This window comes from Convolutriloba macropyga, chromosome 2 (assembly GCF_964194025.1).
Source record: "Convolutriloba macropyga chromosome 2, txConMacr16.3, whole genome shotgun sequence".
NCBI lineage: Eukaryota > Metazoa > Xenacoelomorpha > Acoela > Convolutidae > Convolutriloba > Convolutriloba macropyga.
Window position 1 is genome coordinate 3,369,928 of NC_134469.1, and position 13,975 is coordinate 3,383,902.

Genomic DNA, 13,975 nt, shown 5'->3' on the forward strand with positions numbered 1-13,975 from the left:
GTAGTGGCTTCCGCTGCAATTACGGTTTTGTTAGTGAAGTTTTGACGCTTCGAGTCGCTTCCGGAATTCTTCCGGCTATGTTTTTTACAGGAAGTAGATTTGTTCACGCGGCATTTTGACCTAAAAGCGAAAGTGAGAAAAGCCGTCTTGGTGAACAGATTTTCGCTAAGCGAGAGAAGTTTTCTGATCATGCGCCGCTTTTAGTGAACGTATTTTTGACTTTGAAAAGTAGTTTTTGACTGAATGGCACATGTAGATAACCGTTTTTTCGTCTAAGTGGCCCAAATTTTTTGCTTTCATTTTGGTTTCTTATAGAAATAAAGTTTATTCGATACTATATTGAAATGTCAACCTCGGAAATTGATTTCACAGTGTTTTGCAGAGCCGGAATATGCGTTTCAATTTGAAAATTGGCTCATATTCCTTGATTTTTTAGTTAATTTTTGGCTTTTTTTCTATTTATTTCTTCATTTTTGGACCATTTAGCCGTCTTTTTGTCAAAAATCAGTGAATATGGCAACTTCTCTTTGATAATTTATATACTCAACGCCTCTTTCTACCTCGATGTAATTTTGTCTCATAAAATTGTACTTATGCTGATCCGATTTTGGTAGTTTTTTTCCGATTTTCGTCAGTTTTTTGTTTGTATTTTGGTTGTAATTGCTAGAAATAGTTTTTTTGTGCAACATGTGGGACTTTAATTTTGTTGCAATAAAATTCAAATGTTTTATGGCGTAAAGTTTTGAAAAAACAGTTAAAACTTTCATAAATTCAGTCTTAACTTAAAAGTTTTTTGGCCATTTTTTCTGACCATGAAAATGTTTCAATGTTTCGTATTTATGAATTCTGCTTTTTTTCTATTTTTTGTTCTCTTCAGGAGGATAGATCTTTGTATCGGATGACTAGTTATCTTTTCTATGTCTTGAATGCTGAACAATGAAATGTATTTCTTTTTTCTTGAATTTTTTAAATTGATTTTTAACTTTCAAAAATTAAGAATGTCTTTTTGTTACGGTGTTCCTTACATTGTGCCCATATTCTTCACATTCTAGTTAGTATCATTCTAGCTCTGTCCTGGCACCTACATTTATTTTCGGTATTTTGATTTTTCCAGTTGTAAAAAATAATGAATGATTTCAGCTTTTTCTTAGATTTTCGTCATTTCTTTGGTTTGCAATTGATTTCATTCAACTTAAGGCAGTACTGAGAGTGTCATAGCAAGCCTTTTCCAAAATTTCCACTTATGACTATATACTGCAGCTGTCTTCCGGCCTTGATGCTAATTTAAACGATTTTCGTTTGAATATTCTGCTGCTTATGTCTTTTCTATGACCAACTTTATTTTTTATTTATCATGAAATCATGTTGTCTAGCCTATGCACAACAAGGATCAGGTGTGTGTTGTTTTTGGTCTTAATTGCAGTGATTAGAAGTAGAATTATAGGTGTTTTCTGATTCTTAAATTTGAGCTTTCTTTTTTGAAAACATTTAACTTAATTTCTAAGATTAATATCTCCCGTTTGCTTTCGCAATCTTTTTCAGATTAGAATCATGAATTATTTGAGGGCAATTGATGACCTTGTCAGCTTTTTCAGACTATCACTTTTTTGTCCACTTTAATTATTTCGATTTTTTTAACGTTATTAAACGTTTTCAATAATATAAAATTTTGCTGCATTTTGTTTCTGTGGGTGACAGTGGTTTAAGTTTCACCAATTTTTGGAGCAGACCTGGAGAGGTATTGAGTTAATGGTTTAATACAAAAGGTTGTGGCTTCCGCTGCAATTAAGGTTTTGTTAGTGAAACTTTGACGCTTCGAGTCGTTTCCGGAATTCTTCCGGCTATGTTTTTAAGATCTGTTCACACATTTTCATGATTTCTGAAGTCAAATTGGAACAGTGATTTTGATCACGCCGAAACAGGAAGTGGAGCGAAAATGCGAGTGATTTTACGGCGCGAAATTTTTTCGCTCCAATTTTAAAGTAGTGAGAAAACGGTGTTTGAACAAAAATTCGCTTTTTCGCTAGTGATTTTTTGTTCACATGCGGCAATTTCACTTTGATTTTTACTGTTCTTTCGATTTTTTGGATCGGATTGTTTTCTAAATGGTTTTCCCAATCCATTCATAGTTCATTGCAGGTCTAGTTTTTTGTTTAGTCAATGAAATTCCTTTGAATTGTACGTCAGGACTTGTCCTGCTGTTTTTTTAAAGATCTGTTCACACATTTTCATGATTTTTGAAGTCAAATTGGAGTAGTGATTTTGGTCACGCCGAAACAGGAAATGGAGCGAAAACGCGAGTGGTTTTGCGGCGTGAATTTTTTTTGCTCTAATTTTAAAGTAGAGTGAGAAAACCGTGTTTGAACAAAAATTCGCTTTTTCGCTAGTGATTTTTTGTTCACATGCGGCAATTTCACTTTGATTTTTACTGTTTTTTCGATTTTTTGGATCGGATTGTTTTCTAAGTGGTTTTCCCAATCCATTCATAGTTCATTGCAGGTCTAGTTTTTTGTTTAGTCAATGAAATTTTTTTGAATTGTACGTCAGGACTTGTCCTGCTGTTTTTTTAAAGATCTGTTCACACATTTTCATGATTTTTGAAGTCAAATTGGAGTAGTGATTTTGGTCACGCCGAAACAGGAAATGGAGCGAAAACGCGAGTGGTTTTGCGGCGTGAATTTTTTTTGCTCTAATTTTAAAGTAGAGTGAGAAAACCGTGTTTGAACAAAAATTCGCTTTTTCGCTAGTGATTTTTTGTTCACATGCGGCAATTTCACTTTGATTTTTACTGTTTTTTCGATTTTTTGGATCGGATTGTTTTCTAAATGGTTTTCCCAATCCATTCATAGTTCATTGCAGGTCTAGTTTTTTGTTTGGTCAATGAAATTTCTTTGAATTGTACGTCAGGACTTGTCCTGCTGTTTTTTTAAAGATCTGTTCACACATTTTCATGATTTTTGAAGTCAAATTGGAGTAGTGATTTTGGTCACGCCGAAACAGGAAATGGAGCGAAAACGCGAGTGGTTTTGCGGCGTGAATTTTTTTTGCTCTAATTTTAAAGTAGAGTGAGAAAACCGTGTTTGAACAAAAATTCGCTTTTTCGCTAGTGATTTTTTGTTCACATGCGGCAATTTCACTTTGATTTTTACAGTTTTTTCGATTTTTTGGATCGGATTGTTTTCTAAATGGTTTTCCCAATCCATTCATAGTTCATTGCAGGTCTAGTTTTTTGTTTAGTCAGTGAAATTTCTTTGAATTATACGTCAGGACTTGTCCTGCTGTTTTTTTTAAGATCTGTTCACACATTTTCATGATTTTTAAAGTCAAATTGGAGTAGTGATTTTAGTCACGCCGAAACAGGAAATGGAGCGAAAACGCGAGTGGTTTTGCGGCGTGAATTTTTTTTTTTGCTCTAATTTTAAAGTAGAGTGAGAAAACCGTGTTTGAACAAAAATTCGCTTTTTCGCTAGTGATTTTTTGTTCACATGCGGCAATTTCACTATGATTTTTACTGTTTTTTTCGATTTTTTGGATCGGATTGTTTTCTAAATGGTTTTCCCAATCCATTCATAGTTCATTGCAGGTCTAGTTTTTTGTTTAGTCAATGAAATTTCTTTGAATTGTACGTCAGGACTTGTCCTGCTGTTTTTTTAAGATCTGTTCACACATTTTCATGATTTTTGAAGTCAAATTGGAGTAGTGATTTTGGTCACGCCGAAACAGGAAATGGAGCGAAAACGCGAGTGGTTTTGCGGCGTGATTTTTTTTTTAATCTAATTTTAAAGTAGAGTGAGAAAACCGTGTTTGAACAAAAATTCGCTTTTTCGCTAGTGATTTTTTGTTCACATGCGGCAATTTCACTTTGATTTTTACTGTTTTTTCGATTTTTTGGATCGGATTGTTTTCTAAATGGTTTTCCCAATCCATTCATAGTTCATTGCAGGTCTAGTTTTTTGTTTAGTCAGTGAAATTTCTTTGAATTATACGTCAGGACTTGTCCTGCTGTTTTTTTTAAGATCTGTTCACACATTTTCATGATTTTTAAAGTCAAATTGGAGTAGTGATTTTAGTCACGCCGAAACAGGAAATGGAGCGAAAACGCGAGTGGTTTTGCGGCGTGAATTTTTTTTTTTGCTCTAATTTTAAAGTAGAGTGAGAAAACCGTGTTTGAACAAAAATTCGCTTTTTCGCTAGTGATTTTTTGTTCACATGCGGCAATTTCACTATGATTTTTACTGTTTTTTTCGATTTTTTGGATCGGATTGTTTTCTAAATGGTTTTCCCAATCCATTCATAGTTCATTGCAGGTCTAGTTTTTTGTTTAGTCAATGAAATTTCTTTGAATTGTACGTCAGGACTTGTCCTGCTGTTTTTTTAAGATCTGTTCACACATTTTCATGATTTTTGAAGTCAAATTGGAGTAGTGATTTTGGTCACGCCGAAACAGGAAATGGAGCGAAAACGCGAGTGGTTTTGCGGCGTGATTTTTTTTTTTAATCTAATTTTAAAGTAGAGTGAGAAAACCGTGTTTGAACAAAAATTCGCTTTTTCGCTAGTGATTTTTTGTTCACATGCGGCAATTTCACTTTGATTTTTACTGTTTTTTCGATTTTTTGGATCGGATTGTTTTCTAAATGGTTTTCCCAATCCATTCATAGTTCATTGCAGGTCTAGTTTTTTGTTTAGTCAATGAAATTTCTTTGAATTGTACGTCAGGACTTGTCCTGCTGTTTTTTTAAGATCTGTTCACACATTTTCATGATTTTTGAAGTCAAATTGGAGTAGTGATTTTGGTCACGCCGAAACAGGAAATGGAGCGAAAACGCGAGTGGTTTTGCGGCGTGAATTTTTTTTCGCTCTAATTTTAAAGTAGAGTGAGAAAACAGTGTTTGAACAAAAATTCGGTTTCTCGGTAGTGGTTTTTTTGTTCACATGCGGCAATTTCACTCTGATTTTTACTGTTTTTTCGATTTTTTGGATCGGCTTTTTTCTAAATGGTTTTCCCAATTCATTCACAGCTCAATCTAGGCCTAATTTTTTTTTTTGAATTAAATTTAATTTCTCGCTAGTGGTTTTTGTTCACTTGCGGCATTTTGACATTGATTTTCTGTTTTTTTCTTATTTTTTTGATCTGATTTTTTTAAAAACGGTTTTCTCAATTCACTCATAGTCCATTCTAGGTCTAGTTTTTCTATTTATTCAATAAAAATTCTTTGAATTGTACGTCAGGACTTGTCCTGCTATTTTTTTTATTTTTGTAAGATGTTTTCACACCTTTTTTCATGACTTTGAGCTTTCAAAACGGGATAAACAGGTAAAGCTCTGCGGGCATTAAGTTTCATTAGAGGCCCGTAGCCGTGTTTAGTAGTTTTTCAAGTAAATAGAGCGGTGAAGCTACTGGGAAGGCCAAAATTCAAGGTTAAAGGGTCATTTTTAGGAGTTTTTGAGACCAGAATGTTGCCTTTTTTCGCATTTTTTGGCGTTTTTTGTTAGACCAGTCTAAAATTGAGGTTTGTGAAAGTTGATGAAGCTCTTTTGCAAGACGTTTTCACTTTTTATGGCCATTTTAAGAGCTATCTGTTTTGGTACTTCAAACACGCAAATTTACACTAATATAAACAATTTTTTTCAAGTTCGAAAATTTTTATCATTTTTTGAAGACTTTTGGCCCTTGGTGTCAAAAAAAACTTCTTCTTGGGTTTAATAATAGGTTATTGCATACGTTCTAGTGGTAATAGAATGATTTTCAACATTACAAATTTAAGCAATTTTTGATAAAACTTGCAATTTTTTTTCAAGTTTTTGAAATATTTTTGTCCTTTTTAGGTTTCTTGAACATCAATGGCCAAGGCGTCACCTCTAGGTTTTGATAATAGGTTGCTGCATAGTTACTGGTGGTAATGGAGAATGTGCATCGAGATTTTAAAAATTTCTGATAATTTAGTTTTCTTTTCTCACTGGCCAGGGAGAAAAGAAACCTATAGGATTTGCAAGTATGCTACTGCAAAGTTTCTAGTGGCAATAAAATTGTTCTAAATTTTTTAATATCACTAATTTTAGCAGTTTTACATTTGCTATTTTTCGATTTTTTTTTGAAAATGTTTTTCATGCACGAGTGGCTCAAGAACCTCCTCCAGGGTTTGATATTACGTTCCTGCATAGTTGCTAGAGATAAAAGGATGTTTATCAACTTTTTGATAACACGAGTTTTCGCAAATTTTTGATAAAATTTCAATTTTCAAGTTTTTTAAGAATTCTTATCTTGTTCAAGTTAATGGATCTTGATGAGCCATTGAAATTATTTAAGCCTTAAAATAAAGACAAAAAAAGGCTAGTGTCTGGACAGGAGGCAATGAAAGGTTTCTGAAGATATTAAGATCACAAATTGGGGCAAGGTTTTGTTAAAATTTTATTGTTTTTTATCATTTGTCATTTGAGTTTAACGATTTTTACAGGCATACGAAACTTTAAGTCCCTCAAACGGGTTTTATAATAGGACTCTAGAGACACAAAAATGGTTTTGAATAATTTTTCCCCCGAAATGTAGAAAATTTCTTTAAAATTTGCGCTTCTCAGTTTTTTGAAGCATTTGTCAGAGTTTATCTACCTTTTGTGGCAAATTAATCTCTGAAAGCTTGTGGGTGAGTTGTTGAGTATATTAAACTGTGTCATTTATATGCTTCAGATTAAAATCTTCCAGAGTTTTAGCAATGATTTTTACTTTGTTTAGTTCGTTTCATTATTTTGTTTTCTCAACTTTGAGATTTTGTCTTTTTGGATGCTTTCGTTGATCTGCTGGGCAAATACATTGGGTCTGTTTTTATTCAATTTCTTGGATTGTATTTCAGGACGTGTTCTGCTATGTTTTTTTTTAAGATCTGTTCACACATTTTCATGGTTTTTGAAGTCAAATTGGAGTGGTGATTTTGGTCACGCCGAAACAGGTAGAGCGAAAAAGCGAGTGGTTTTGCGGCATGATTTTTTTTCGCTCTAATTTTAAAGTAGAGTGAGAAAAGGGCGTTTGAACAAAAATTCGCTTTCTCGCTAGTGGTTTTTTCACATGCGGCAATTTCACTTTGGTTTTTACTATTTTTTTCGATTTTTTGGATCGGATTTTTTTTCTAAATGGTTTTTCCAATCCATTCATAGTTTATTCCAGGTCTAGTTTTTTGTTTAGTCAATGAAAATTCTTGAAAATTGTACGTCACGACTTGTCCTGCTATGTTTTTTTACTTCGTCGAACTTTTTTTCGCTTTACCCATTTTGCCGCTTTTTCGACAGTTTACGTGAAATCTTTTTGACTTCTCTAGGCTAGTTTCTCTCTTCTCTCATTCTGTTAAAAGTGATTTTGAACATCAGTTGCTCAGCAAAGCAACTCAAAATGAACAGAGTCAGTATAAAAATTGAAGTCAGAAACAGAAACGGGATAAACCCATAAAGCCCAATTTTAGATGCCCGCTATTTGAACGTCGTTCCTATAGGTCTTAGTTAACATCTCTAATGCTTATTGGTTACGATAGCAGCCCCTGTAGCCTCTCTCTGAGAAACAGAAGTATTTTCAACTACGAAATACCATCAAAATAAATCGGACTTAAAAAATATTTTTGTACAAAAATCTTTTTTTTTTCAATACCTTCTATTCTTTCAATCCCAATCATGCTTATTGGAATCTACGGCGGCTATTTTCCGGCAATCTGCCGGGTATGTTTTTATTTTGGCGGACTGTTTACTATCTAAAGGATTATATTGGTGTGTCGTCGTTTTTACCACTCGAGGACTATTTGTGATCTATTTTTACGATTCGAAGATGAGTGTTGGTGGAGCGGCTTTTTTGCCGTCAATGCCGCATGTTTACGTCTTTATTTGAAACGGCTAAACGAATTGAAGAGCAGAGATAAAAGAGGGTGAGTTTTTGTTCATATTGATTTTTGAGACAGTGAGAAAAGTAGGCATTGAAAAATTTTCGCGAAGCTAGCAAAATTTTTTGATCACATGCGGCTTTTGATCAAAGTAATTTTTTATTCTCAAAACTTTTTTTCAGTCAGAGGTCTTTCTCTCAATTACTTAAACTAGTAAAACTATTTGAGGTGTGTTTCGAAGCAGTTTCGACTATCTGAAGCAAATGTTACACTTGGTACAATTTTATTTTGTTTTTGTATTCTTCTTGCCTTCTACTTTTCATGCGTTTGGAGAGTTTTGTTGTTAACATATGCTATACTATTGGTTTTGGTTGTCTTTCAATTTGATTGATAATTATTTTGAGATGTTTTTGTTTGAGAAAATAATCAAATGGTGCACATTTTTGCCAATTCTTTTAAAGTTTTTTTTCCTATTTCTAATTTTGAGCTTTTTGTAGTATTTTTTCTTGGTTAATTTTTAGTTCATAGCTATTTTAAAAGTTTTGCTGCTACGAAGTGACACTAGAGGGCTGGACATGACATTTTTCACTCAAATAAATTATAGAAATTTCAATTTTTTTGGTTTTTTGCATTAAATTGTTTAATGTTTCTCTGCCGCTTAAAGAATGAACTGATCTAGCAGTAAAAGTTATAAAAAATTTTACTCCCAATAATGGTCGTGAAGAAACTTTAAAGCTAAACAGGGCAGTTTTCCCTTAAGTAAATTATACACATTTCAAAATTTTTTTGGTTTCTTTTTTGCATTTTCTTTTTTTATCTTTGCATTTTCTATTGTTTTTTTTTCATTTTTTTCTGCTTTTTCAATTTTTTTTCTCTGTGAGTTCATGTCTGGTATAGGAGAAGATTTAATTATGATTTCTTAGAATATTGTTCGGGAAGTCATATTTCATAGTGAAATTTGGTAGAGAATTTTTTGGAGAATATTATTTTTCGGTTTTGTTTATCGCCATCTCCTTTCGTTTTCTTAATTTTTTTCTCTATGAACACATTTTCTGAAGTTTTGTGTCAATTGGTAATATTTTTCTTCACTATACATGTATCACGGGGTATTGTAGTATTAGTTTTCTCTGGAGTCGCAACGATAAGTGAACTTTATCAGATGCTATGTCAGTTTCTGTCAATTAGTTTTCCCGTGTTATTAATGTCAAATATTAAATTGCTCTCCAGCAAAGTTCAAAGAAATTTTTGTAAACGGCTGTTTTTTATAAACAATTTTTGTGACCATCTGAGTTTTTGTTCTAGAACATTTTTTGACGTCTCAAGTGACTTTTTCACGATTTTCTTCATTTCTGAGTGTTCTCATTTTCGCACACTTTGTTTTTTTTCTTGCCACTTAGTCTCTGTAATGTCAGCTGTCTTAAATTTTTCCAAAACAACGATAAAACAATACACCCACTATCTTGTAGTTTAAGCTAATAGCTGATAGTTATACTACCCTTGAGACTAATTGTTTTCAAAAAAATTTTGCTCGTCTATCTATTGCTTTTTAGTGTCGTAATCTGACTACAGACAGATTTCATTGGTTCTTCTGAGCAAGGCAAAATTGAATCTGTTAATTTTTCGGGCTGGTCGCTAATGTTTTTTTTTACTTTGAAACCATTCGTTTAAGTAAACAGATTTTTTGTTGCCTGCATTTGTTAGTTATGCGACAGTTTCAAAAGCAGTGCAATTCCAATGTCTCCAAATTTGCTATCTATTGTCTTTTACCCTATCTCATGTGTGTTTAAACGTGTGTGTAAGCTTTTGTTGTGTAAACGTTAAAATAAAGCTTTGCTAATGGTCGTAATGATTTATTCAACAGTTTTGAAAAGAGAACTGTTTCCAAACATTACTAGTTGAGATCTTAGCAATTTTTGGTTAATTTTCGTATTTGTATTGGTATACGTTATGTAAACTACTAAATATTTGTCGAGGGCCCTTTATTTAGTTTGTTAGTTCTTTAGATTGTATTTTTTAAACTTCGGAGAACTGAATTTTATTTTGCTTTCTATCCGCGACTTGTTCAACATTTTGCGTTAAATGGTTAGGCTGGTTCCAATCACTCTCATCTTATTCTGAGCAACAATCTTTAATGCTTATTGTTTTGGGTTCATTTTTCTGTATCATGGTACTATGAAACGAGAGTGTTCAACTGCAAAATGAAATGAAAATAGTTTGCACTTTAAATATGGTTTGTGCACAAATTCATTTGTTAACTCAATCCCAATCGGGGTTATAAGAATCAATGGTGGCTTTTTTTCGGCAATATAGTTTTCTTTTTTAAAAGTTGTTTTTTGTGCTACAAATGTTAAGTCTGATCGGTTTTTTGTCTGATCATTTGACTTTTTGCAGTAAAAAACACGATAAAGAGGTAAAGCCCGGAGGACATTTGAGTTTCTGTGCAGTTTTAGAGCCTTACTAGTTCCCTAAAGGCGATTCACCGAAATTGTTGAAAAGACAAATTCATTGTGTATTGGGTGCCTCTTCAAGAGTTTGACTCCACCCCCTCACATCCGGTTTTTAATCAATTGAAAAGAAAAATAGTAAATCTGCGATTACAGAAACAGACAATTTTTTGTGATAAAGTAGAAGAGAAATTGTGAGGAAATTTTGAAAAATAGACAAAGATGTCGTTAGGTACCTTCATGAAAAATATACAAACCCTATATTTGACACGAACAAGATAAAAAGCATAATTATGCGTTACTAGAGAAATGATTAGGATTCAAAATTTTGTTTTTTGGTTCGATAGTGTTATTAATAGCCGCGTCAGCAATTCCAGGCGGCTATTATAGCGCTCATAATTTTTTATTGTTAATTTCGTCTAACAGATTTTTGTTTCGTCTTACCCTGACTTCTTGGAATTGACTTTTTCAATGATTTCAGTGACTTCTACTGCTTTGCAGTTAAAATTTGTGGTCGTGACGTCATTTCTGCTTTTAGGTCAATTGTGTGACTTAACTCACTCAAAAAATGACTTCTGAACTCACTTATGGTACATTAAATTTTATGAACATTTACTAATTAAAGGTCAATAGTGTGCATCTAAGTAGTGCCAAACTTATATATGCTAATTCCTGAGTAATAGAGTCTTGAGTTTTAATATCGAATATTAATTTTGAAAAAGCTCCATCAGGGTTTTTTCCTTGTAGAGCAAATGTGTCTCATAAAAATGACAGTCAGAATCTAACCCAAAAATTCTAGTGGTCTATCAAAAAGCTGGTAGTCGATCTGTCAATCTTATTTCTTTAGTTGTTTCAATTCATGGTAGGCCACAAGCGTCTATGGCGGCTATTTTCCGGCAATCTGTCGGCTATGTTTTTAATTGCTGTCCAACGAAGTTTGAAGCTACTGGGGAGTCTTTTATGCTAAATTTTCGCTTTTACATGTTTACTTTTCCATCAAATCAAGTAAATCTTAGAACACATTGGCTCTCGAGTTAAGCATTTTCTAGTTTAAGTTATCCGTCAAATGTTAGGGTTCGGTGTTTTCAGGAATGTACTGGATTCCGAGAGCCAAACTACCAGAGCACAGTGCACGACTGCAAAATGCTTCTGCTCAAGTTCTGTGAGGAGAAATCGTTCAGTGACGATTGCGGAGGAGGGGCGAGGAACAGCAATGCGAAACTGATCCCATTCCACTTGACAATTGCACTGTATGTCATGAACACTACCAGATCTGCCACTAGGGAGGAAGTACTCGTCAAACAGTATCTACAGGGTAATTAATCTCCATTTCACTTTGTTTCATCGTAATCCGCTGTTGGCTGCTTGATGGAGATTTTGTTCATCATCAAAAAAAAATTCTTTCCGGTTTTGCTTGTTTTGAAAGCTAGGAGGGCCGAATTTTCTGCGGCAATGGCATAGGATACTGGATGCGAAACAAAATTACTGATGTAAAAGTTCCTAAGCTTTTTCTACCTAATCTCACTTTCCCGCGAAATCAGTGAAAAATCAAGTTCTATACCAAATTTCGGGGATTCTTCTTCTCAAATAGAAAATTGGAAGGCGTATTTTTGGAGCAAAAGCCAAAAAATCGAGGGCCGCCATATGTAACTGCCGGAAAAACGGAAAACCCGAATTGTAATTCGGGTGCTCTAAAAGTGGCATTTTTTCTCAAATTTCCGAATAACTTTTGAAAAGTTTAACTATTTGCAGGAGTAGGAATCCTAGAGCCAGGATGCCTTTTTGGCTGAGTCATAAACAAGTGAAATTGAACCAAACGATGGTAGATGTAAACTCACTGAAAAAATACTACCGGAGTGTATCAAGAAGTGACAAATGAAAATTAACCTTTATTTATTACTTTACTAAATACTTTATTCAAATTATTGAATTTCAAGTAATGTGCACGTATGGTCTCTCCATAATATGCCTTATAAAGACATTGGGGGGCTTGATTTTTTAATATTTTAATATGCAGACATTCTCAAAGCACCTGGTTATTTTTCACAAGGAACAATATTAATGCAAGCAATGAATTCACTCCTTCAACTGGTGGCACTTGTAAATTGATTTCAGATAGTTAATTCAATGTTTGATTCAAAATTTTAACTGTTTAACGTTTGTTTTCAAAAGTAGAGTACTACTATAATATTATATTCATTAATATTCATTAATATTCATGCACTGAAAAAGTCTTATTGCAAGTCTTGGATCAGTACTGTATCAGAGCTCTGATTATGTCACTTATTAGACTTGGCATGTCTTGAATCAGGTTTTAAGTCTTGGCGAAGACTTGGGCACAATAATCTATTCTGCAACTATTTAAGCAATCTGCCGCCTGCTATGTTTGATGTTTTGGATCATTCATGGTACAAATTTTTCATTCTTGAGTGATAAAAAGGTCTTGTAAAAAAATAAAGGGCGCGATTGTGTCAAAGCTGAGATTGTATAACAATTTTGTCAATGTTGCAGAGCCGGCCGACAAATGGGTGAGGAATGCGTTCGAGTTAGAAGGTGTCCATTTTTACGCAATCATGCAAGTGCTGGCGATGAAACAGGATACCTATTGGAACACAAACAGACTCCCCTTCCTCAGAAGACTGATTACGTGTGCACATGTGAGACACTTCCACCCCTCGGGTGCAACCTTCCCCCTCCCACAACAGTCGAGTCAAGTGGCGACAGAGTACAAAGTTTACAAGCCTGCTCTGATGTATTTCACATTGATTGACACTCTGGTGAAACTGATGGCGAAACAGACTATTGCACCGAGTTAGTTGCACACCAGTCCCGTTTACTGCTTCATTTCAATTTTTTCTTACTGTCTTTAAGAGATCTACGGGGAGCAACCACTTTGTTCTGACAAATTTCATTGAAATTATGACGATTTACGGCTCTAAAATATTGACAGGAAGCATACAATTTTATGTCTTAAGGATGTGGCCGAGATGTGACGGAAAGAAACGAGATAACTATGAACTATGATCAAAGCTGAGGGCAAACAGTTGAGACAACATTTATTTCAGCCCCATTTGTTTACTAGCCCCCGTTGTCAACCCTTCATTAAAGTTTTAATCACCTTTTTGTGCTTTTTAGAGGTTTCCTGGTTTTTAGTTACTAGCCAGAACCTAATCGAAGCTAATGTTGGTCTCATCGTGGTTTCTTACTAACCAGTAATTGATTTTCTTTTTTTTCAATTTTTTAAACTGATTTTTTAGAAATGGTTTTCCCAATTCACTCATAGTCTGTTCTTGGTCTAATTGTTTGTCTAGTCAATGAAAATTCTTTGAATTGTACGTCAGGACTTGTCCTGCTATGTTGTTTTACTTCGTCTAACAGTTTTTTTTCGTCTTACCCTGACTTTCATGACTGTGATGACTTTTCATGACTTCGAGCTTTCAAAACGGGATAAACAGGTAAAACTCAGCGGGCATCAAGTTTCATTAGAGGCCCTTAGCCGCGTTTGGTAGTCAATCAAGTACTCAGAGTGGTGAAATTACTGGGAACTTACCTCACTTAAAAAATGACTTGTGAAATCACTTAATGAAATTCAAATTTTATGACAATTTACTAGTTAAAGATCAATAGTGTGCATCTAAGTATTGCCAAACGTATTTTCCCTAATTCTTGAGT

General features: G+C 33.9%; 1 protein-coding gene across 1 annotated transcript in view; it reads left to right on the forward strand.

Moving 5' to 3' along the window:
• LOC142335566 (E3 ubiquitin-protein ligase UBR4-like) overlaps positions 1–13,975 on the forward strand; it is a 126,971-nt gene that overhangs the window by 85,295 nt on the left and 27,701 nt on the right. The window contains exons 19-20 of the mRNA XM_075384105.1: positions 11,393–11,618; positions 12,815–13,114. Coding sequence (XP_075240220.1) covers positions 11,393–11,618; positions 12,815–13,114 — 526 coding nt within the window. The remainder of the gene's footprint in view (positions 1–11,392; positions 11,619–12,814; positions 13,115–13,975) is intronic.